This window comes from Scyliorhinus torazame, chromosome 3, assembly GCF_047496885.1.
Source record: "Scyliorhinus torazame isolate Kashiwa2021f chromosome 3, sScyTor2.1, whole genome shotgun sequence".
Lineage (NCBI taxonomy): Eukaryota > Metazoa > Chordata > Chondrichthyes > Carcharhiniformes > Scyliorhinidae > Scyliorhinus > Scyliorhinus torazame.
The window spans coordinates 292,635,091-292,659,962 of record NC_092709.1 but is presented as its reverse complement, the minus strand read 5'-3'; the positions used below and the strand labels follow the sequence as shown (position 1 = coordinate 292,659,962).

The following is a 24,872-nucleotide window of genomic DNA, read 5'->3' as shown; positions in this document are numbered from 1 at the left end:
TGCACACTTGCTTGAAATGTATTCCATTCTGTTAGTCTATGTTATGCCACCTCCATGCCAACTCATGGTCACCACCACCCCCATGTCCGCACATACCCTGATTCCACTTCTATAGCCACTCGCCCACATCCATCTTGGGCAGATCCCAAGAGCCATGTAGAGATGAAAGGGCATTACAGAGAAAAACACACTGATGAAGGTTGGTACTAGCGCACAGCTCTGTTTAACTGCGTTAGTGACTCGGATAGGTCAGGAGACTGACCATCATCTAGTATATGCATGCTATCATGGAACTTGCCTTAGTGGATAAGTTCAGTTATCTCAGCAGTACACTCTCTCGAGTTATTGATATTGGAGATAAGAGCATGCAATAATTGCCAAATGCAAGTGTAGCCTCTGGCAGACTGCAAACATGAGTTGGGAACAAAGAGGAGTAAATCTGCCTCCTAAACTTAAAGTCTACTGAGCTTTAGCACCATCCACTCTGCTGTATGCATGCAAAAGTTGGACTGTGTATAAGCGTCATGTCAACTTTCATTTTAGCTATCTTCAGAAGCTTCTGAGGATCAGAGAGCAGGACAAAATACCAGACACTGAGGTGCTCACCCAAGCTGACATGCCAAGAATACACACCAAATTGAGACAGTCACATCTGCGTGAGGCTGATCATGTCACTAGAATACCTGACACTCTCTTCCAAAAGTGAATCTTCTGTGGTGAGCTTGAATCTGGGGTGCACTCTCATGGCAGCCAAAAGCAGCACCAAGGACACTCTGAAAGCTTCACTTAGGCATTCTGATATCGACTACAAGTTCTGGGAGAAGCTTGCCCTGGCATAAACAAATGAAAGCAGCGCAGCCGCCTTCAAAAGCAAGCACATATCAGAGACAGATAGAAAACGCAAGGAGAGGAAATCATAAGTCAGCGACTTGTCCAAAACTCTGTTGTCTGTGGTTTATCCTGTTCAACAGAACCTTCCTGACACATTGGCATTAGCAGTCACCCGTGTACCCACCAGATACAGCTTGGATTTTGTATGTCTCTCTTGTGGAGACCATAAATTGGCTTCCATTTGAATTTGAATTGTTTTTTGAAGCAAGCAATCAGATGCATTAAGGGTTTGTCCTGACCACTCTGTGCATTAATTTTATAAATTTAAGAATGGAATAAAAATTGGAAAAATAAGATACCAGGGAAATAACTTTAAATTATGAGGACAGGATTCATAGATTAAGCTTGCAATTCCTTGTGTATATAAGATTAGGCAATGTTTTAATTGTTTTATTTAAGGTGAGTAGATAGAGTAGGTGGATAAAAATTATTTTCTCTGGTCGGCAAGTCCAGAATAAAGGGGCATAACCTTAAAATTAGAGCTGGGCCTTTTCTTTATTTATACATGAGGTGTTGACATCCTTGGCAAGGTCAACATTTATTTATAATCTTTAATTGCCCTAGAGAAGCCACCTTTTGAACTGCAGTGGTCCATATGCTGTAGGTACCTATAGGGCTGCTAGGTAAGGAGTTCCATTCAGAGGTAATGTCAAAAAGCACTCTTCGCACAAGGGACACAATTAGTGAAAATCTCCACCAAATAGTTGCTGAAGCTGGATCAATCGATCATTTCAAAACTGAGATTGATAGATATTTGCATTAAGGGATATATGATCTAACCAATTGGTGGAACAGGGTAGAGGGGCTGAAAGAACTATTCCTGGTCCTATTTTCCTTTATTTCAGAGACACGAATTATTAACTTATTTAGCATTTACCAATTGAGCTAAACCTTATTAATCAAATTGCTGTATCATGTATTGTCAAACCTCAATGTTCGGGACACAATTGTTAATCTTTTGATGCTGATTACACTTATACAAACGACAATATGGAGTGAGGCAGTTAACAATGTAAGCTCTGTCAGCTAGGAATAAATAGCTCAGTGTAATTCTAAGGTTGCAATTTAATTCAGGATGAAAGTGATAGTTATAAAGTGTTAAAGTTTACGTCCCATGTTGTAAGCGTCATTTAATTATTGACTTTTTTAAAGCCTTTGATTTTCTGCCCACTTGCTGCATAATAGTTCCATGTATGTACCTCTGATACCTTTCCCAGGTAGTCATTCCTCATATGTGAGCCTAGATGATAATTGTCAGCAGCAGACTATCTTAGTTGAATGTAAAAGTCTATCATAGAAAATTCTGCCTTCACATGATCTTCACACACATAGCATTTACAACTTTGGTCAGTGGAGATTGATTCGAAGCAGAAATGTACTCCTCCCTATCTCAGGAGTGTTAACAACAATAATAATAATAATGATCTTCATTAGTTTCACAAGTAGGCTTACATTAACGCTGCAATGAAGTTACTGTGAAAATCCCCCAGTCGCCACACTCCGCCGCCTGTTCGGGTATAGTGAGGTAGAATTCAGAATGTCCAATTCACTGAACAAGCGCGTCTTTTGGGACTTGTGGGAGGAAATCAGAGCGCACGGAGGAAACCCACACAGACAGGGGGAGAACGCGCAGGCTCCACACAGTGATCCAAGCTGGGAATCGAACCCCGATCTCTGGAGCTGTGAAGCAACAGCGCGAATCACTATGCAACCATGCCTCATATAATGAGATCATAAATTTATCAGAAGTGGAGGATAAAATTTGGGACCTTTCGGGTCTGTCTAGTTCAGATATACACCGCGTGTACCAAGTTAAGACTTGAGTTTGCTTAATCACTGACTCTTAGTTGCTCCTTATCAATTTTCAGTGAGAAAAGGTTTTGTCAGCATTGAAACATTGTATTTCTGCAATCCCCTCCTGTCCTATGTCGCAGCTTGTGCCCTTAGTTATTCCAGCTCTGACTTCCACTGTCTTGCCCCCTGTCCACTACTTCATCATTGGTGGAAGAGCCTTTCGGTTTTTTGACCCTACACCCTGGAATACCTTCCCTAAACACATTCCCCTTGTTGCTTCTCTATCCAGCTTTAAAAAAAAACAATCTTGTTTTCAATCATATTTTTAGTTATCTCTTTCTTCTGTTTGAAGCACCTTGGGATATTCCCTCCATTAAAGCAGCCAAGATAAATAAATTTATTGTTTGATGATATTGAATCCAATTCTACAATACAAATACTGCGGATATCACACAAAAGCTGAATTTATCTCATTAAAGCATTGTAATCACAAAATAGTCCTAATGATTTTTTCCCTTTACCTTTAGGCTATTCTTTGTTTTATACAATCGAGAAGAACGCACCGATTGATGAATGGGCAATGGAGTCAGTCAGTGGTGATAGACTGACCCATCAGATTCTGGATCTCAATTTAGACACAGTGTACTATTTCCGAATTCAAGGACGAAATGCAAAAGGCTTGGGGCCCCTATCCGATCCTATTCTGTTCAAAACACCAAAAGGTTGGGTTTCAGCATCAATTTTCAAAATATATTATTCTGTGTGCATTAATGGAGTTATAGAGTTGCACCAATGAGTTATGCTAATGAGTTATAGAGTTGTGCTTTGCATGGAGAGGAAATTTGTGGAAACTTTTCATATAATTTTGACATTCAGAAGGAGCACTTCAGAAAATAATTTCAGGCATGCTAACAGCAGATCAGCGAGGCTCTGAATTTCTTTTGACATGGAATTTAGAAAGAGAAAACACACAATTGTAGACACTGTACGTACAAGGAAGCTGTGATAATTTACTCATAAGTTCTGATGCTTTCCTTCATGATTAAAGTAAGCTGAGAATTCTAATGTTCTTCTGTTTATTGTTTATTTAATATCAGCTGGTAAACCTTTGTTTCATTCCTTCCATAGCAGGAATATCCTTCCTCAGATAAGGACACTAAAATTGCACACAATTCTCCAGGTGTGGCCTCACCAACGCCCTATACAATTTCAGTAAAACATCCCTATTCCTATACTCAAATCCTCTCACTATGAAGGCCAGCATACATTTGCCTTCTTTACTGCCTGCTGTACCTGTGCGTTTATTTTCAGCGACTGATGCACAATGACACCAAGGTCTCGTTGAGTATCCACCTCTCTCAATTTACACCCATTCAAATAATCTGCCTTCCTATTTTTGCATCTACAAACAATTTCTTGAAATTCCACAAATCGAGTGTTTAAAATTCACAAGACTAACCAGATGCATAATTCTAGGGAGCACACTGCAATTCCATCCATCCCTTTGACACAATAATTGGGAAGGTATTTTGCCCATTGCTTTTATTCATGATGCTAAACGGGGATATCAAAACCGAAACGTTTAAAGATGAGAGCCCGGAAATTACTTTAAAAATAACAGTGAGACTAATGGCATTCACCATTATTTATGCACAAATCAGGCAGCAACTTGAGTCAGTTGCTTGCGCAGTTAGAAACAAAAATGTGAAAGTGCTGTCAAAGTCGCAGTCCAGTTCCCATTTCAAATGTGGTGAACAGTGTGAAGTTCCTGTACTTAGCTGTAGTCTAGATAGATGTAGACTAATCTCACAAAAAGAAAGTTAGGATTTGTCCATTTCATGTTAAGTACTGTTGCTCTTTTTAACCTTAGTCTATTTGCTCTGTTTACGTCACCTTTGCTCATGAGTCGCCAGGTATCTTTATGATAACGCCACATGGTTCAAGTTCAGGTTATGAGTAATAACACAGCACACCGCTTAGTAAGGATTAAAACAACGGTCATTTATTATATACAACAAGCAATATTAATACCCTAATACTACTTTCTATATAATAAACCTACCACTACTGGCCAATACTTAACTTGGCCCACCAGGTCAGGGAAACAAATGGCTTGTCCAATCAGATCTGGCCCGCGGGATTCAAAAGGCTGCTACAGGTCGGTGGCTAGGTGTCTCTACTGGATAGCGATCGTTGGATTCAAACTTACAGTTGCCGGTGGCTGGTCTTGCGAAGGTCTCGAGCAGGCGAAGAGGAGAGAGAGAGAGATCTGAACTTGGACCTTCACTTTTATAGGGCCCAGGGGTTTCCCGCCTCCCGGGGCGGCCCTTGACCCTGAGTCCCAAGTGATTGGATTCTGTCCCCAATCTCTGGGGTCGATGTGTCCAATGGTGAGGCGATTCCTCGATCGGGGGGTGGTCGCTCACCTGTCTTTGTTTCGGCCACTGCAGGCGCCGACAGGTCTGGCCCGGTATTCAATTGCTAATATGTTGCAATTGTTCCCGGGGATAGCCGATTTAACTGTGGATGTCTGAGTAGATTGGCTGCAAACAGTCCTGAATGCAACTGCGAATACCTGGGATGATGGGCTGTTGATAGCCCTGAGTATCGATCTGGGCTACCTTCCCAGAGCCGAATATGCAAAACTGTCTGCAGCTGCCTGCTTGTGTCTTCTTGGCTGCTTTTCCCAGCAGTCTTTCGGGTTAGCCGTTTTAAACTGGGCTTTGGCCAGATTAATCGGAACGCAGCCATTTTACATGGCTACAGTACGTGTTTTAATGGAATGCTAAGTCTGAGTTACTTCTGAGCAACTTCTCTAGCTCTGAAAATTAACCTTTATAACTGTGGACTCTCATTCCTTCAACTTTCAATTGTTATTGGAATTTTATAACTTGCAAACCAAGTTTGCCCGCACCAGCCTCTCCGAACAAGTGTCGGAATGTGGCGACTAGGGGCTTTTCACAGTAACGTCATTTGAAGCCTACTTGTGACAATAAGCGATTTTCATTTCAAGTTGCATTTTTTTCCTTTTTCTTTCTGACTTATCCCTATTAATCTAATATTTTTTTTCCTCTCTTTATTTTGTTTATTGGGTGGAATTTTCCACATGGGCGGGTGGGATACAAGGCATATTTTCCACTGGGAAGCAGGGCAGGACCTCATGTCCAATCTTATGCCTGGAACTCATTAATCATGCATCAGTGAGTAGCTCTCTGAATAACATGGCAGGGTGGGCACTGGTTTGCTGCGTAGTCGGAATTTCTGGAGCGGGCCAATGAAGAAAATGTAAGAAAAAGGGTCTGTCAAGGTTTAGCCACAGCTTCTTGGAGGCATTAGTCTGAGGTGTCCACCAGTAACTTTTCCCAAGGCAGGCCCATCAACCTCACCTCACTGGTCTGAGAGGGTGTCGCAGAGGAAGTTAGCTCAGTGGTAAAGCACCAAAGAAATACTATCCATTGGGGAAGAGGACGAATAATCTCATTCTCACCACCAGGGGAAGAAAACCTATTGCTCACTGCAAACTCACCGTCTCATTGCATTTTCTTTATTCGTTCATGGGATGTGGGTGTCTCTGGCTGGGCCAGCATTTATTGCCCATCTCGGAGGGCATTTAAGAGTCAATCAATCACATTGCTGTGGGTCTGGAGTCACATGTAGGCCAGACCAGGTAAGGACGACAGATTTCCTTCCCTAAAGGACATTAGTGAACCAGATGGATTTTTCAACAATTGTTTTGTGGTTATCATTAGATTTGTAATTCCAGATTTTTATTGAATTCTAATTTCATAATTTGCCATGGTGAGATTTGAACTCAGGTCCTGAAAGCATTTCCCTGGGTCTCTGACTTACTAGTCCAGTGGCAATACCACTGCTTCCTGATAAAGGCATTATGCACTCAAAGCATCGCGTTGCTAAGGAATCTCAGACGATAGTAGTGGGAGAGATATCAGCATTAAATGTCTCATCACCGCATCTCACCTATCATGGCTGGTTTAGCTCAATAGGCTAAGACAGCTGATTGTAATGCAGAATAAGGCCAGCAGCGCGGGTTCAATTCCTTACCCGAACAGTGCCGGAATATGGTGACTAGGGGCTTTTCACAGTAACATCATACTTGTGACAATAAAAGATTATTATTGTTATGTTGCACCAACAGCATCTTCAGCCCTTATTATGGAGTGCTCAGCACACACAGCAAGCATGCAAGCTTCCCAACCTCTGTTCCACCCCTTCTCTTCACATCCCATCCATTTGTCTTCATGTAGGACAAGCTTGTACACAACTAAAGGGAGAGATCCCAGAGCAGAGGAGGGATGATCAACATACTGGAGATCACCAGAATCAAGGGGGAGGCTGCCAGGTTGGCAGAGGAGGACAGTGATCGCTCTTGTGGTGAAGGTGAGGTTGACCTCTCCCAGCAGTCCAGTATGGATTAGCCCTCCATGAATTGATCAAATCCTGACATTCCCCGTGAGTGATATGCAATGTTGTATTCAGTCTGCTCATGAACTAAATCTATCTTTTCTTTCTTACAGCCAGAGCTGGTCCAGACAAACCATCAGAGCTAACATAAGCCCCAGCCCGCAGGCCACCTCAGAGAAGGGCGATGAGGATCTATTCAATGAAGACTTGCGTCTGCATTTTGCTGCACCCTCCACCAGTGCAGAGACACACACCTCAGTGGGTGACAGATCTAGATTAGGTTTGGGGTCACATTCTGGAGGACGTTTCACTGACATGTTTCCACAGCCATCGGAGGCAGTGACAGTTCAGGTCTCGGGCACTCAGAGGACTGCTGGAGATCTGGCACCCACTGAGTCTGAGTCAGTGATGAGCCTCTGGAAACAGAGGTAGCAACCATGCTGGAGGTGCATGGACAGGCAGTAGAACATCAGGCAGAGTTGCGAGATTGAGGTCTCCCATGAGAAGGTGATGGCAGGTGGGGCACTTTGGAGATTCTGTCCAGCAGATTTTTCTGGGTTTTCACCCTAACCTGCACTCACACTCCTCGGCATAGGTGGATACCATCAGTGGCTAGGTGAGAGACGGGATGGGTCCCTCAACCTCATTCCAAGTGCTACTTCTCCTCAGGAAGTCAGGCAAGGGCCCTTAGGGCATGAAAAGGGAGGACAATCAGTTGGACACCCTTGGGCCATCCATCCAGGTGACTCCGGGAGCGTCAAACCAATCCAAATGCCCTTTGCCTGTGACTCCACCCCCTTCAGCTCCACAGGCGAATGAGGGTGCACCTGTCTCACAGCAGGAGACCCAAAGCAGATCGGAGCTATCCAGGCCTCAAGGCTCCAGAGGACACTTGCTAACGTCATCACAGCCAACAGGGCATCACAGTCAGCAGGCTGCCTCTACCTCTGCTGCGGATGTCAGGAAATCATCCAGACATAGCGGCTGGGTAAGAAAAATTAAGAAATGTTGAGTTTGCTATCGGGGCACTCACTGTGCATATCATTCACTTTTGTAAATCATTTGCTATTCATGACAATGACCTCATCATTTGAATGTGTTGTACATATGGATCGATGAACCCTCTTACTGTGAGGGTGCCCCAAGCTCCCACTCTGTGAATGGCTGCCTTTGTGAGCCTCAGATTCATGTGATGTTTAGCAGACTCATATTAGTGACTCGCTCCCTGTGTAATGTCAAGGAGATGTGTCAAGTTCATCCGTGATAGTGTCTGCACATTGAGTTTGGAACCTTTATTCCTTATAAAAGACCATAGACATGTGTGCTCATGTGCCTTTGAGGGTTACAAGTAATGTTGTCATAATTTCTTGCGCCAAAGTACAAGACTTGTAGCCATGACAGTATCTCCAACCACATGTGTATCTCTATTGCCGAAAGCAGTATCTCATTCAGATGGCAATGATTGCATAATCTGCGGTAGCCACAGGGGCTTGATACTCCGATTTTGCGTCTAAGTGCCACTGCCGGCCTGAGAACTGTGCATTTTATTATGCCTCAATCAGCGTCGAACCCTCGCCAATCTGGGACCAGTAAGGGGCTAGCAGCCGCGCCGGATAAAACACCCGGTTCCCAGGACAAAAAAGCCGGAGAATGGCTGGGCTTATGGCCGGGCATGCGCACGGCGATGACCTGCAGCGGTCGTGCCATAAAACCTGCCAAGTACTGCCACCCTGACCACCCCCCACCAGTCCCCCCAGCCCTCGCGAAAGTCCCCCCTGACCAGCAGCACGGCTCCTGCACGACCGTGGTGGCGCTGGACACAGTCCGCAGCCACCACGTCAGGTTCCTGGCTGCTGAGACCATACGACCCCCGCAAAGTCGGGAACTTGGCCCATGGGTGGCAGAGCATCGGGGCAGTGCGCATTTCAATGAGATACCAACGCCGTTCCAACGGCATGTGGCGCGCAACACGATGACGGCATTTCAGAGGAGGCGGAGAATAGAAAACAGCCGTCAAACCGGCGTCACCACCGATATGGACATCATAAGGGATTCTCTGCCCGATTACAATATCAGCGTTGGGCAACTGAGAATCCCACCCGGATTTAATAATAATAATAATAATAATAATAATAATCACTTATTGTCACAAGTAGGCTTCAATGAATTTACTGTTAAAAGCCCCTAGTCGCCACATTCTGCCGCTTGTTCGGGGAGGCCAGTACGGGAATTGAACCCGCGCTGCTGGCCTTGTTCCGCATTACAAGCCAGCTATTTAGCCCACTGTGCAAAACCAACTAAACCAGATTTCCACTGGAGAGCTACCTTGCACTTTCCACAGCGGCTACATACAGCTTAAGTTTCTAACGTTTCCAAAGAGTTGGGCCTGGTGATCTATGATGGCTGCAGGTACAAGGCTTAACGTAGACCTTGCTCTTGATGTCACTGCTTGTAAAGGCCTTTCTGATAACTGGTATGGCACTAAGGAACAGGAGTAATGCGCTAGGTACCTCTTGCCTGGACCTTACTCATGCTGGAACCTTGCGGACTTCAGTGCGTCACAGGCATGTCTTCCGTGTCATGCTGCTCCGAGCACATCCTCACATGGTGGCTGACCATCATGTCACTTTGCAGGTTCCCACCCTTCCAGGTCTTCATCATCTGAGGAGTTCTCAACCTCTTCCACATCTCCTTGTGGCAAGTGATCTCCCCTTTCAAAAGTCAATGGCGCAGTACTCAACAGACTATAGTGCTGTAGGACACCCTCTGTGGAAAGTACTGCAGAACGGTCCAAACAACGGACACACATCTTCAATGTGACAATAGCCTGCTCAATGATGGAGCTTTTAACAGAGTTTGCCACTTTTCTATCCTCTGAGGCATTTTGAGGATGGCGCACATGTGTCATGGGCCATTTTTTCAGCGGGTATCCTTTATCACCTGGCAGCCAAACCTGTAGGCGCTGCAACCCTTCAAATATCTGTGGCACCTGGGAGCGAGTCAGGATATTGGAGTCATGGGAATTCCGAGGGTACCTAACACAAATGTACATGATGTGTTTCTGATGGTCACTCACCAGCTGAGCACTGAGGGATTGGAACCCTTTCCTGTTAATAAAGATCAGGGTCTGTTGCCATGGAGCTCTTAAAGCCACAGGTGTACAATCAATTACATCCTGTATTCTGGGGAAGCCTGAGATCGCTGCAAATTCCAGAAATCCAGCAACCTGGCTACCTTCATCCCTTATGAATTTCATATAATGATGTCTTACTGTAGGGGGCATCCCGTCACCTGCTATATACATTTATGTGTTGAGGACTGAGAGATGCCGCTTAAGTCTCTTGTGGACCCCTGGAATATTACGCTTGCAAAATAACTGAGTGATGTGGTGATCTCCAGGGACACTGGCAGGGGATGATTCCATATGGCATTAGATCCTCCCACAGAATGTGTTGCATACGAGCAACCACACCTCTCGACAATTGCAGATGTGCACGGCATTTTGCCTCGCTCATCTCCAAATAGGAAAGCTATCTTCGGTCGACCCCTGGTCATGCCAGTCATAATTGTTGGATGGGTCTGACATTCTCAGCCTCTGGGACTTCTTGGGGCTCCATTGGACCATGCACCCCAGACCAGGGCTCATCTCAAAACTGTACTCAATGGCACCAGACCCCTCTTTTTCAATCAAAACACGGCCATCCAAAAGGCAGCATGAAGCACAGCCTCCAACCTGCAATCCTCTTTGGGTTTGGGTGTATTGTCACATGTACTGAGATACAGTGAAAAGTATTGTTCTGCGTAAATGCAACAGATGAATGTACAATGACCAACTATAGTAGACCTCCCACTAAAAGCCAGAAAACAATTGTCATGCCGAATGCTACATCTGTGCTGCTCACCTTTCCTTGTCCCAACCTGTTCACTGGGGTGTTTCCTCGTAGGTGTCTAAGAAGCCACCTGAGCAAATCGACATCTCAATCCCATAGGGATTGAAAGAGGCTTGAATGTAACCATGATGTGCCCACTCCCCGTGTCCAGCCGTGGGTTTCTCCTGCTCTGTCACAGACCCCTCCCATGGAGATTTCTTTCCAGTTTCATTTTTAAACTGCATCATTACTTCTTGTGCCAAAATGGTAGTGCTGCATTTCTAATTCAAGACCAACTTCGACCCTCCCCCAGTTACTGTTCATGTCCCTTTGGTCATCCCGGAACCCCACAATGTGCAAGTGGACCTCCCTCTGGTCAGTCTCCAGCCTCCCCCAGTAACCCCGGAGCCCATAGTGGTTGTTGTGGACATTCCTACCCTCCACCTCGAACCCAACACTGTGGATCTCCCTGTGACCCATGTGGCCTCACTGCTGCCCGTCTTGAGCTGTGTGCAAAGTGACATAAAGAATTAAACCACCATTCCCCCTTTTCCCCCCACCACCCAAAGACAGTTTTGAATGTCCCCACACCGTCCCCCACTACTTTTCCCCATTTACCGGCTGTAGATGCCCCTCTTTACCATGACCATCACATCTGCAACCCAGTACCGAGCCAGATGCCCTCATCACCTCCAAATGTGAGACAATGACCTCCACCAGTACAGAAAGGCCTTGCAGCTCCCTCAGGGCCCTGAAGCATGGCCCGTAATGCTCCAGTACTGCCTTTAATCTCTTATCCCACCCATGTGCCAGGAACCCCAGGATTGCCTTCAATCTCTCACCTCACCATTAGGCCTCAGTCCTGGGACTATGACTGCTTATCAATCAGCTCCCCGGTTTCTTCAGGGTTACCAGAACACTGTGTCCCTCCCTGCCTCCATAAGTCTCTGTGCAACCCTCACCCTCTAAGCCTTATTTATCCCTGCTGCCCAGTCATGAGTGTACATACATTCCTTCACCCCTGTGATACACTAACCCTCACTTTCCTACTCCAAAGACTGCCTGCGTCCCCTGCCACATATGCCTTACAAAGACTATCCAGCCTCCCTGCTGTTCTGCATTTGACACTTCCATGTCAGGCTCCAGCTTCCCCACCCAAATCTTCCCCTCTGCTCGCCATCTTCGCCTGGTCCCACCTGAAACACAACCGTCCCCTTCACCCTTTACTCTTATGTTTCTGTCACTATCTGTGCGTTAGAGAGGATCAAGGAAAAACGAAGAAAAAGATGATATTTCACATTACTTTCTTATTTTTAATGTATATATCAGACTGTATTTGGTTTTTTTTAAATAGCAGATTTTAAATGTATTTCTACACTACCTAGGATTCTACTGAATTCACATGTAGAGATGCAGAATAGTGAAAGGTTCATAAGACAAGCAAAACTATTGGGATTGGAGTGTAAGAGTAAAGATGTCTTCATATAATTACATAGGGCATTGGTTCGGCCAATAGAGACTGGTGCACCATCTAGTGGACTTCACTTTGAGTAACTCTTTGTGCATTCACAGAATCCTGTTGCTCTGATCACTCTAATAATAGGTTCCATCACAATGCTGTTAGCCTTGAACCAATCAGCAGTTTTCCACTCTTGCATCCCACATATTGAGAAGTTTCTCGGTGATCTCTCAAAGTACTCTCACAGCCTTGACAAAATATTCCAATGTTCTTCAACACAGGGAATGCAAGGGACATGGATGAAAGGACTAAAAGGCAACAGGGCCGTTGGCAAAGAAAATGGTTCTATTGAAAACAAAAGCATCACCGACTGTAATAAACAATTGGAGAGATGGATGGAACACTTTGAGTTTTACTCTGGGGAGAATGTGGTCACCATGGATGGTCTAAACACCATAGAAAACTTGTCTGCCATGGCTGGGCTGGATAGCGAGCCAAAGTGAAGGAGCTTAGCAAATATTGACCTGCTGGCCATGAGCAAAGCTTCAAGTGATGTTGCTATACCACCTGAACTCATCAAGCACGGAATGTCAGTGCTCCAGCAGCATCTGTATAAACCTCTCTGTCTCTGGGATGGAGCCATGCCTCAGGTTATACACAATGCAAAAGCTGCGACCCTGGACAAGAACAAGACAACCACAGTGATGCAGCAACTATTAAGGCATCTCCTGGCTGAGCTTGGTGGGAGAAGTACTTGTCTGTTTTGTCCTTGTTAGTCTGCAGATCCTGGCTGAACATATCTATCCCGAATCTCAGTGAGGTTTCAGGACCGGGAGGTATACAATTGACAAGACCTTCTCAATCCGGCAGCTGTAAATGAAATAGAGTGAACAAAGGAGACCACGAGGTATTTTGTCATCAATCTTACTAAGGCATTTGACTGTGAGCAGAGATTGTCTATTTATGCTGCTGGAGAAACTTGACTGCCCATTGAACCTGCTCAATCAGATCTCCACTTTCCATGACAACATGATGGTAAAATCAGCTATGAAGGGGTAACATAGGAATTCATTGAGATCCACAATGGGGTCAAACATTGTTGTGTTCTAACACAGACACTCTTTGCTGCTGTTATATGATCTCAGGTCATCTACAGAGAGTGTTTTCTTAAAAATTCATTTACGGGATGTGGCCGTCGCTGATTAGGCCAGCCTTGCCCATCCCTAGTTGTCCTTCAGAAGGTGGTGGTTAGTTGTCTTCTTGAACGGCTGCAGTCCCTGAGGTATAAAACATAGAACATAGAAAATACAGCACAGAACAGGCCCTTCGGCCCACAATGTTGTGCCGAACCTTTGTCGTAGATTAATCATAGATTATCATTGAATTTACAGTGCAGAAGGAGGCCATTCGGCCCTTTGAGTCTGCACCGGCTCTTGGAAAGAGCACCATACCCAAACTCAACACCTCCACCCAACACCAAGGGCAATTTGGACATTAAGGGCAATTTATCATTGGCCAATTCACCTAACCCGCACATCTTTGGACTGTGGGAGGAAACCGGAGCACCCGGAGGAAACCCACGCAGACACGGAGAGGACGTGCAGACTCCGCACAGACATTGACCCAAGCCGGAATCGAACCTGGGACCATGGAGCTGTGAAGCAATTGCGCTATCCACAATGCTACCGTGCTGCCCTTAAGAACAAATAAATCTACACTATATCATTTTACCGTCATCCATGTACCTATCCAATAGCTGCTTGAAGGTCCCTAATGTTTCCGACTCAACTACTTCCACAGGCAGTGCATTCCATGCCCCCACTACTCTCTGGGTAAAGAACCTACCTCTGATATCCCTCCTATATCTTCCACCTTTCACCTTAAATTTATGTCCCCTTGTAATGGTGTGTTCCACCCGGGGAAAAAGTCTCTGACTGTCTACTCTATCTATTCCCCTGATCATCTTATAAACCTCTATCAAGTCGCCCCTCATCCTTCTCCGCTCTAATGAGAAAAGGCCTAGCACCCTCAACCTTTCCTCGTAAGACCTACTCTCCATTCCAGGCAACATCCTGGTAAATCTTCTTTGCACCATTTCCAGAGCTTCCACATCCTTCCTAAAACGAGGCGACCAGAACTGTACACAGTACTCCAAATGTGGCCTTACCAAAGTTTTGTACAGCTGCATCATTACCTCACGACTCTTAAATTCAATCCCTCTGTTAATGAACGCGAGCACACCATAGGCCTTCTTCACAGCTCTATCCACTTGAGTGGCAACTTTCAAAGATGTATGAACATAGACCCCAAGATCTCTCTGCTCCTCCACATTGCCAAGAACTCTACCGTTAACCCTATATTCCGCATTCATATTTGTCCTTCCAAAATGGACAACCTCACACTTTTCAGGGTTAAACTCCATCTGCCACTTCTCAGCCCAGCTCTGCATCCTATCTATGTCTCTTTGCAGCCGACAACAGCCCTCCTTACTATCCACAACTCCACCAATCTTCGTATCGTCTGCAAATTTACTGACCCACCCTTCAACTCCCTCATCCAAGTCATTAATGAAAATCACAAACAGCAGAGGACCCAGAACTGATCCCTGCGGTACGCCACTGGTAACTGGGATCCAGGCTGAATATTTGCCATCCACCACCACTCTCTGACTTCTATCGGTTAGCCAGTTCGTTATCCAACTGGCCAAATTTCCCACTATCCCATGCCTCCTTACTTTCTGCATAAGCCTACCATGGGGAACTTTATCAAATGCCTTACTAAAATCCATGTACACTACATCCACTGCTTTACCTTCATCCACATGCTTGGTCACCTCCTCAAAGAATTCAATAAGATTTGTAAGGCAAGACCTACCCCTCACAAATCCGTGCTGACTATCCCTAATCAAGCAGTGTCTTTCCAGATGCTCAGAAATCCTATCCTTCAGTACCCTTTCCATTACTTTGCCTACCACCGAAGTAAGACTAACTGGCCTGTAATTCCCAGGGTTATCCCTAGTTCCTTTTTTGAACAGGGGCACGACATTCGCCACTCTCCAATCCCCTGGTACCACCCCTGTTGACAGTGAGGACGAAAAGATCATTGCCAACGGCTCTGCAATTTCATCTCTTGCTTCCCATAGAATCCTTGGATATATCCCGTCAGGCCCGGGGGACTTGTCTATCCTCAAGTTTTTCAAAATGCCCAACACATCTTCCTTCCTGACAAGTATTTCCTCGAGCTTACCAATCTGTTTCACACTGTCCTCTCCAACAATATCGCCCCTCTCATTTGTAAATACAGAAGAAAAATACTCATTCAAGACCTCTCCTATCTCTTCAGACTCAATACACAATCTCCCACTACTGCCCTTGATCGGACCTACCCTCGCTCTAGTCATTCTCATATTTCTCACATATGTGTAAAAGGCCTTGGGGTTTTCCTTGATCCTACCCGCCAAAGATTATTCATGCCCTCTCTTAGCTCTCCTAATCCCTTTCTTCAGTTCCCTCCTGGCTATCTTGTATCCCTCCAATGCCCTGTCTGAACCTTGTTTCCCCAGCCTTACATAAGTCACCTTTTTCCTCTTAACAAGACATCCAACCTCTCTTGTCAACCATGGTTCCCTCACTCGACCATCTCTTCCCTGCCTGACAGGGACATACATATCAAGGACATGTAGCACCTGTTCCTTGAACAAGTTCCACATTTCACTTGTGTCCTTCCCTGCCAGCCTATGTTCCCAACTTATGCACTTCAATTCTTGTCTGACAACATCGTATTTACCCTTCCCCCAATTGTAAACCTTGCCCTGTTGCACGTACCTATCCCTCTCCATTACTAAAGTGAAAGTCACAGAATTGTGGTCACTATCTCCAAAATGCTCCCCCACTAACAAATCTATCACTTGCCCTGGTTCATTACCCAGTACTAAATCCAATATTGCCCCTCCTCTGGTCGGACAATCTACATACTGTGTTAGAAAAGCTTCCTGGACACACTGCACAAACACCACCCCATCCAAACTATTTGATCTAAAGAGTTTCCACTCAATATTTGGGAAGTTAAAGTCGCCCATGACTACTACCCTATGACTTCTGCACCTTTCCAAAATCTGTTTCCCAATCTGTTCCTCCACATCTCTGCTACTATTGGGGGGCCTATAGAAAACTCCTAACAAGGTGACTGCTCCTTTCCTATTTCTGACTTCAACCCATACTACCTCAATAGGGTGATACTCCTCGAACTGCCTTTCTGCAGCTGTTATACTATCTCTAATTAATAATGCCACCCCCCCACCTCTTTTACCACCCTCCCTAATCTTATTGAAACATCTATAACCAGGGACCTCCAACAACCATTTCTGCCCCTCTTCTATCCAAGTTTCCGTGATGGCCATCACATCGTAGTCCCAAGTACCGATCCATGCCTTAAGTTCACCCACCTTATTCCTGATGCTTCTTGCGTTGAAGTATACACACTTCAACCCATCTCCGTGCCTGCAAATACTCTCCTTTGTCAGTGTTCCCTTCCCCACTGCCTCATTACATGCTTTGGCGTCCTGAATATCGGCTACCTTAGTTGCTGGACTACAAATCCGGTTCCCATTCCCCTGCCAAACTAGTTTAAACCCTCCCGAAGAGTACTAGCAAACCTCCCTCCCAGGATATTGGTGCCCCTCTGGTTCAGATGCAACCCGTCCTGCTTGTACAGGTCCCACCTTCCCCAGAATGCGCTCCAATTATCCAAATACCTGAAGCCCTCCCTCCTACACCATTCCTGCAGCCACGTGTTCAACTGCACTCTCTCCCTATTCCTAGCCTCGCTATCACGTGGCACCGGCAACAAACCAGAGATGACAACTCTGTCTGTCCTGGCTTTCAACTTCCAGCCTAACTCCCTAAACTTGTTTATTACCTCCACACCCCTTTTCCTACCTATGTCGTTGGTACCAATGTGCACCACGACTTCTGGCTGCTCCCCCTCCCCCTTAAGGATCCTGAAGACACGATCCGAGACATCCCTGGCCCTGGCACCCGGGAGGCAACATACCTCCCGGGAGTCTCGCTCGCGACCACAGAATCTCCTATCTATTCCCCTAACCATTGAATCTCCTACAACTATTGCTTTTCTATTCTCCCCCCTTCCCTTCTGAGCCCCAGAGCCAGACTCCGTGCCAGAGACCTGACCGCTACGGCCTTCCCCCGGTAGGTCATCCCCCCCAACAGCATCCAAAACGGTATACTTGTTTTGAAGGGGAACGGCCACGAGGGATCCCTGCACTGTCTGCCTGTTTGTTTTTTTCCCCCTGACTGTAACCCAGCTATTCTTGTCCTGTACCTTGGGTGTGGTTACCTCCCTGTAACTCTTCTCAATCACCCCCTCTGCCTCCCGGATGATCCGAAGTTCATCCAGCTTCAGCTCCAGTTCCCTCACACGGTCTTTGAGGAGCTGAAGTTGGGTGCACTTCCCGCAGGTATAGTCAGTGGGGACACCGGTGGTATCCCTCACCACCCACATCCTACAGGAGGAGCATGTAACTGGCCTAGCCTCCAACCCCTCTTACCTTAAAGAATATAGCTGCTGTGTGGACTAACTAGATCTCCGCCCTCCGACTCTGCTCCCAGTCAGCTGCACTTCCTGTAAACTCCTGGCTCTCTTCGCACTCTTTGCGGAAATGTCGGAAACAAAATGAAAGGAGCACCTTACTCCCTCCTCACCTAACTCCCTCGGTCACCAAACTCTCACTATCGCACTCAAAAAGCACCAAATTCAGCACTCCCTCGGTCACCAAACTCTCACTATCGCACTTAAAAAGCACCAAATTCAGCACTCAGTGCAAACAAAGTCTGCACTGTAGGGGATCACTTTTATACTGTGAATCTAGCCTCTGAAAAACTGGCCTAATCCAATTAACTAATTAACAAGCTCCAGCTGCAAGTGCCTAGAAGTAGAAGCCTGTTTAAAGCTGATTGAAAATTCAAATTCTTCTAAACCAAACAGCAACTTTTAAGTTAATTAACTAAATAAAAGAAAGACTAAACTTTAGATTAAAATGAAGCCTTATACTCCCTCGGTCACCAAACTCTCACTATCGCACTCAAAAAGCACCAAATTCAGCACTCAGTATAGGCATACTCACAGTGCCATTAGGGAGAGAGTTCCAGGATTTTACCCAGCGACAGTGAAAGAATGGCTATATATTTCCAAGTCGGGGTGGTGAGTGACTTGGAAGGGAAACTTCAGGTGGTGGGGTTCCCAGGTATTTGCTGCTCTTGTCCTTCTAGATGGTAGTGGTCATGGGTTTGGAAGGTGTTGCCTAAGGAACCTTGGTGAGTTACTGCAGGGCATCTTGTAGATGGTACACACCACGTTTGATGGTGGTGGAAGGGGGAGCAATCAAGCAGGCTGCTTTGTCCTGGATGGTGTCATGTTTCTTGAGTGTCTTTGGAGCTGCATTCATCCAGGCAAGTGGAGAGTATTCCATTACACTCCTGACTTGTGCCTTGTAGATGGTGAACAGCCTTTGGGGGGGTCAGGAGGTGAGTTACTCACTGTAGGATTCCTAGCCTTTGACCTGCCCTGGTAAGCACAGTATTAATGTGGCGAGTCCAGTTTGTTTCTAATCAGTGGCAACCTCAGGACGTTGATTGTGGGGGGTTCAGTGATGGTAATGCCATTGAATGTCAAGCGGTGATGGTCTCTCCTATAGGACATGGTCATTGCCTGGCACTTGTGTGGCACGAATGTAACTTGCCACTGGTCAGCCCAAGCCTGGATATGGTCCAGGTCTTGCTGCATTTGAACATGGACTGCTTCATTATCTGAGGAGTTGCGAATGGTGCTGAACATTTTGCAGTCCTCCGCAAACATCCCCACTTTTGACCTTATGATGGAAGGAAGGCCATTGATTGTGGGGGGTGCAGTGATGGCAATGCCATTGAATGTCAAGGGGTAATGTTTAGATCCTCTCTTGTAGGACATGGTCATTGCCTGGCACTTGTGTGGCACGAATGGAACTTGCCACTGGTCAGCCCAAGCCTGGATATGGTCCAGGTCTTGTTGCATTTGAACATGGACTGCTTCATTATCTGAGGAGTCGCAATTTGTGCTGAACATTGTGCAGTCATCCGCAAACATCCCCACTTTTGACCTTATGATGGAAGGAAGGTCATTGATGAAGCAGCTGAAGATGGTTGGGCCTAAGATACTACCCTGAGGAACTCCTGCAGTGATGTCCTGGAGCTGAGATGATTTACTTCAAACCACCACAACCATCTTCCTTTGTACCAGGTATGACTTCAGCCAGCAAAGAGTTTTCCCCCTGATTCTCTTGACTCCAGTTTTGCTCGGGCTCCTTGATGCCATACTCGTTTAAATGCTGCCTTCATGTCAAGGGCAGTCACTCGCACCTCACATCTGGCATTCAGCTCTTTTGTCAATTTAAATGTGGGAATTGATGAAAAGCTCTTTAGCCTTCCTCCCCTGGAACCCGAGACAAAGTTGTGCCAAGTCCTCATCAGAGAGTTGCTCCACACTGACAATGCTGCACGAGCATTCCTTACCAAGGAACACCTTCAGCGACAAATGGACAGATATCTCCAAGACACATAACACTAAGGAGCAGGATTCGGTCATTTGCGCCTTATCCACCATTCTATAAGATCATGGCAGGAGAAAAAGCTGAGCAGTTTCCACTTTTGCTGTCTCAGGCATATCTTCAACATCTCTCGGCAGGACGTGGCCACCAAATCAGAGGTTCTAGAGCCTGCACACATTGCCAAGCCAACAATGGGCGATTTACCAACCACCCCACCGCCTGTTTTTCGGCGGCAGAGGGGCCTGCCAGCGGGATCTACCGGTCTCGGCATTGTCAACGGGATTTCATGTTGACTGCACCCCTTGTCGCCAGACACTGAAGATCTGGAACGTAAACAGAAAGTGCTGGAAAAACCCAGCAGGCTTGGCAGCATCTGTGGAGAGAGAAACAGAATTAAAGTTTCCGGTACAAGTTCGGAAAAATAGTCGTTGGTACTCAAAAATCTAACTCTGATTCTGTCTCCACAAATACTGTCAGACCTTCTGAGTCCTTCCAGCGCTACCTGTTTTTATTTCAGATACCTGCGCTGGCTCAACCTCCTACATTAAATGGAAGATGGTTGTATATCCAAAGACTTTCTGTACAGTGAACTGGTCAATGGGTCACAACCTCCTAGGCATCTGTATCTCAGCGACAAGGATACCTGCAAGTGAGATATGAAGCTGGCAGACATTGACACTGACAACTGAGGGACAGTCATTGATGGCCATGGCCTCTGGAGGCTGACTATTTTGAAGGACATTGGAAGAGGTGAGCAGAAACTAAAATTTCAGCTGGCCAAGAGAAAACATAGGCCAGTGAATCATGCACCTTCTCAGCCCACTATCTTCCCTGCAGCAAATGTGGCAGAGACTGCCATGAGTGAGGGTCCTGAGCTACACCAGGTGCTGCTTAAGACAGAGTTGATAACCACAATGCAAACTATTGTTTGTTGGTGAGGCCACACCCAAAGTAATAATGATCTTTGTTATTGTCACAAGTAGGCTTACATTAACACTGCAATGAAGTTACTGTGAAAATCCCCTAGTCGCCACACTCCGGTGCGTGTTTGGGTACACAGAGGGAGAATTCAGAATGTCCAAATAACATAACTGCCTGTCTTTGGGAATTGTGGGACGAAACCGGAACACCTGGAGAAAACCCACACAGACACAGGGAGAACGTGCAGACTCCGCACACTCAGTGACCCAAGCCGGGATTCGAATCTGGGACCCTGGCGCTGTGAAGCAACAGTGCTAACCACTGTGCTACCGTGCCGTCCGCCGTATAGTGTCTAAGGAAGGATATCTTAGAGGAAAGATGCCAGGGAGGAAGGGCAATGAAGACTCACTGATTACTAAGATGAGAGGTTTATTCTATGAGAAGAGATTGTGTAAAGTGGGCCCATATTCCCTGAAGAAGAAATAACATGAACACTGTGAGTCTGTGCTGGGTGAAGAGAGGGGGCTGGCCTGTAACCTAGGAGAATTTTCCCATTCACTAATTTAAGTGAAATAACTGTGCTTCATTGATGCCAACATCTTTATTCACATTAGTGAATGGAAAATCTTTAAACTCATTAATTATTTATTTCCGCCTACAAGGAGTTTTTGAACACCCTGGCATGACAATTGATAGATTTTGTAAAATACCAAGGGATCTGGAAAATGTGCGTTTTAAAAAATAATTATAAAATCAGTACTGGTTGTATGATTTGTAAACTGTCATTTAACCTCTGGGACCTGAGTTTAAATCCTAATTTGACCAGTTGGATGAAAGTCTAATTTCTTTAATGGTTGCATGTTTTCTACATGACGTTAGTTTGGTACTGTCTCAATCCAGTTTGTAGAAAGTTTGGCATTACAGCAGTGACATGCCCATGGTTTATCACAATGGTTAAATCACTCAAAATGTTCACAAGCATCTGGAAATGGACATGTTATGATTGATTCAGTTTCGGGTGAGATCGGAGCATGAACCCAAGAGGCATTACTCTGAACCAAATCTGTGACTGTTTGGTTGTAAAACATGGAAGTGTTTTCACTTGCTAACACAAAATTTCCTTTCCTCTCTGGAAACAAACCATAAAATACATTTTGGAAATGTTCTCCACAATTTATCTCCTTTTGAAATGTTATGGTGTGGCTGGCTTGATTATTGATGCTAGTGCTACTTTATGATGACTTTGTAATTTCCAGGCCAGAAACACTTGTGCCGTGATTTTTCAGGCCCGTTCAATGTACCCGCAAATCCCATTCTGGCCGCTAACTCTCCCGAGAGGGCAATAACTGGATTTGTCCTGGCGAGATCTCAGAATGTTCCCTGCCCGTCAACAGTGACGAGACCAGGGGGTGAACCTGATTTTCATGAACTTAAATATATTTCAATATCATTAAATGGCTTTGCGACGGACCTTACAGCCCCGTGTGGAGTTCCTCCCCAAGTGGTGTGACATCACACCGACACGATTCACTAGTAGTTTTTGAAAGCAAGGGCTGGGGCTGTGCCAGGGTGCCGGGGGCAGCTGCCCAGCCACATTAAATTGCCCCTTAATTGGAAAAAATTTATTGGATACTCTAAAAAAAAAATTTAAATAAAAACAAGACTCCAACAGTGGCTAGGTTACAGGACCAGAATCTCAATATTTTAGTTTATTTGTAAATCTGTGTGGAAATAATGGTTCGCTCCAGGAGTGATTGCATGAAGAAATGGGGATTCGGTATTTTTTTAAAAACCTTTATTAGGAATACAATATTAAACTCTTCAACTTCATACCTGAAAAGAACAGCTTACAATTACCCCTAAAACACGACTGCTCAATTCCCCATTAAACAACAAGAAAAGAAATGTACAGCCCATAATCCACCTTAATAATCAGCATGGCAGAGAGTAATACTTTATTTACAGAACAGATGTGGCTCCTCTTGGAACCCCTTCAGACTCTGGTGGAATATCTTCAAAAAATCTGGTTCTCTTGCCGTGTTTCAGCTTCTTCCTTATCCTCAGAAAGCCAGCTCCACTTTAAATATTGCATGTGATCAACTGGTTGTGACCGGTAGATGCTGGGAGATCCCAATTCAGGGATCTACCCGGCTCGCCACACCTCACGAGATCTAACACGATCTTGTAAGACGTTGCGATGTGAATACCACCCATTGTGGGAGAGATCACTTTATGGCAGTTTATCTGCATATTAGATTGAGACACGGTGTGTACCCTGGCACTGCTGGTGCCACCTGCCCAGATGCACTTCCAGCTGGCAGGGTCACTGCCAGGGTGTCAGGCTGGCATTTCTGCATGGCGGTGATTGGGCAGAGTTGGAGCTCCTCAGTGCAGAAAATGGGGCATGGTGCGGCCTCGTCTGTTCCCCACTGAGGCCCCTGATCTACCAGGATGGCTGTCAGATCGCAGCGCGTTTCTTGGCGCTCCGGGCGCCAGGAAACACCTGACTAATCTTGTGCCCTACGGGCCATTCGGGTAGATTGCGCCCTTAATTACTCTTTTTCTAACTATCCTACTGTGAGAGATTTGTGGACTCAGTATCAGACAGATCAGACTTTAACTCCTCTCCAAAGCTTTTCCAAAATATCGCTCAGTATCCCTTTGCTCTACCAGCAATGACATCCCCTCCCCAATCTGAAAAACAAATTATCTCTGCAGACTGAAAGCACATTAACTCCATAGGGACTTTCCGTAGTCAAACCACAGTACGTTAGCCCAGACTGAAAACCACATTCCTCTGGTGAATTTCACCTTCTGACTCCTAAAAGCTCCCAAGCCCTGCAAAACCAAAATTCTTTTAAAAAACATGGTCACTGCAGTCAAACACACTGTAACCCCAGGTTTTTAACCCTTAAAGTGCCCAATATTTAGAGTCCAATATTCCGAAAATCCTCCATTTATCACGGAGGGTGGGGGTTGGGGAGAGTGCCCCCAATACTTCTGTGGTGGTGGTGGTGGTGGGGGGTGGGGTGAGGGTGTTAATCATGGGATCATGGAGATCTTCACAAAACTGTGCTGCCTCTCGCTAATACGCCCACTTGCTTCCAAATGGGAATAGATCCTGTCTCGAAGAATTCTCTCCAGTAATTTCCCTACCACTGAAGTAAGGCTCACCGGCCTGTAGTTCCCTGGATTATCCTTGTTACCCTTCTTAAACAAAGGAACAACATTGGCTATTCTCCAGTCCTCCAAACATCACCTGAAGACAGTGAGGATCCAAAGATTTCTGTCAAGGCCTCAGCAATTTCGTCTCTTGCCTCCTTCAGTATTCATCAGGCCCTGGGGACTTATCTTTTTCAAGACGCCCAACATTTCGTCTTTTTGGATCTCAATGTGACCCAGGCTATCTACACACCCGCCTCCAGACTCAACACCATCAATTCCTTCTCTTTGGTGCATACTGATGCAAAGTATTCATTTAGTACCTCGCCCATTTCCTCTGGCTCCAGACATAGATTCCCTCCCCTGTTCTTCAGCGGGCCAACCCTTTCCCTGGTTACCCTCTTGCTTTTTATGAACGTGTAAAAAGCCTTGGGATTTTCCTTAAACCTATTTGCCAATGACTTTTCGTGATCCCTTTTAGCCCTCCTGACTCCTTGCTTAAGTTCCTTCCTACTTTCCTTATATTCCAATGCCATGGACTCATTGGCAGAAATGTGCCACTCAACATATGTTTGTAGGAGGGTTGTCGGAAGAACCAGGTAGAAGTTTTGAACATGTCTTTTTAGATTGAGGTATCTACAATCCAAAAGCAAATTCTGCCAGTTTGGGATACAGGAAACTAAATATTGGGAAGATCAGAGCACTTCAAGGGTGGTTATACTCTGCCATAAAGATCTTCAACCACAGGCATTGA

General features: G+C 45.6%; 1 protein-coding gene across 1 annotated transcript in view; it reads left to right on the top strand.

The window, feature by feature from the left end:
- The window catches only part of dcc (DCC netrin 1 receptor), a 1,735,814-nt gene that overhangs the window by 1,557,179 nt on the left and 153,763 nt on the right, over positions 1-24,872 (top strand). The window contains exon 20 of the mRNA XM_072497411.1: positions 3,213-3,407. Within this exon, the coding sequence (XP_072353512.1) occupies positions 3,213-3,407 (195 nt within the window). The remainder of the gene's footprint in view (positions 1-3,212; positions 3,408-24,872) is intronic.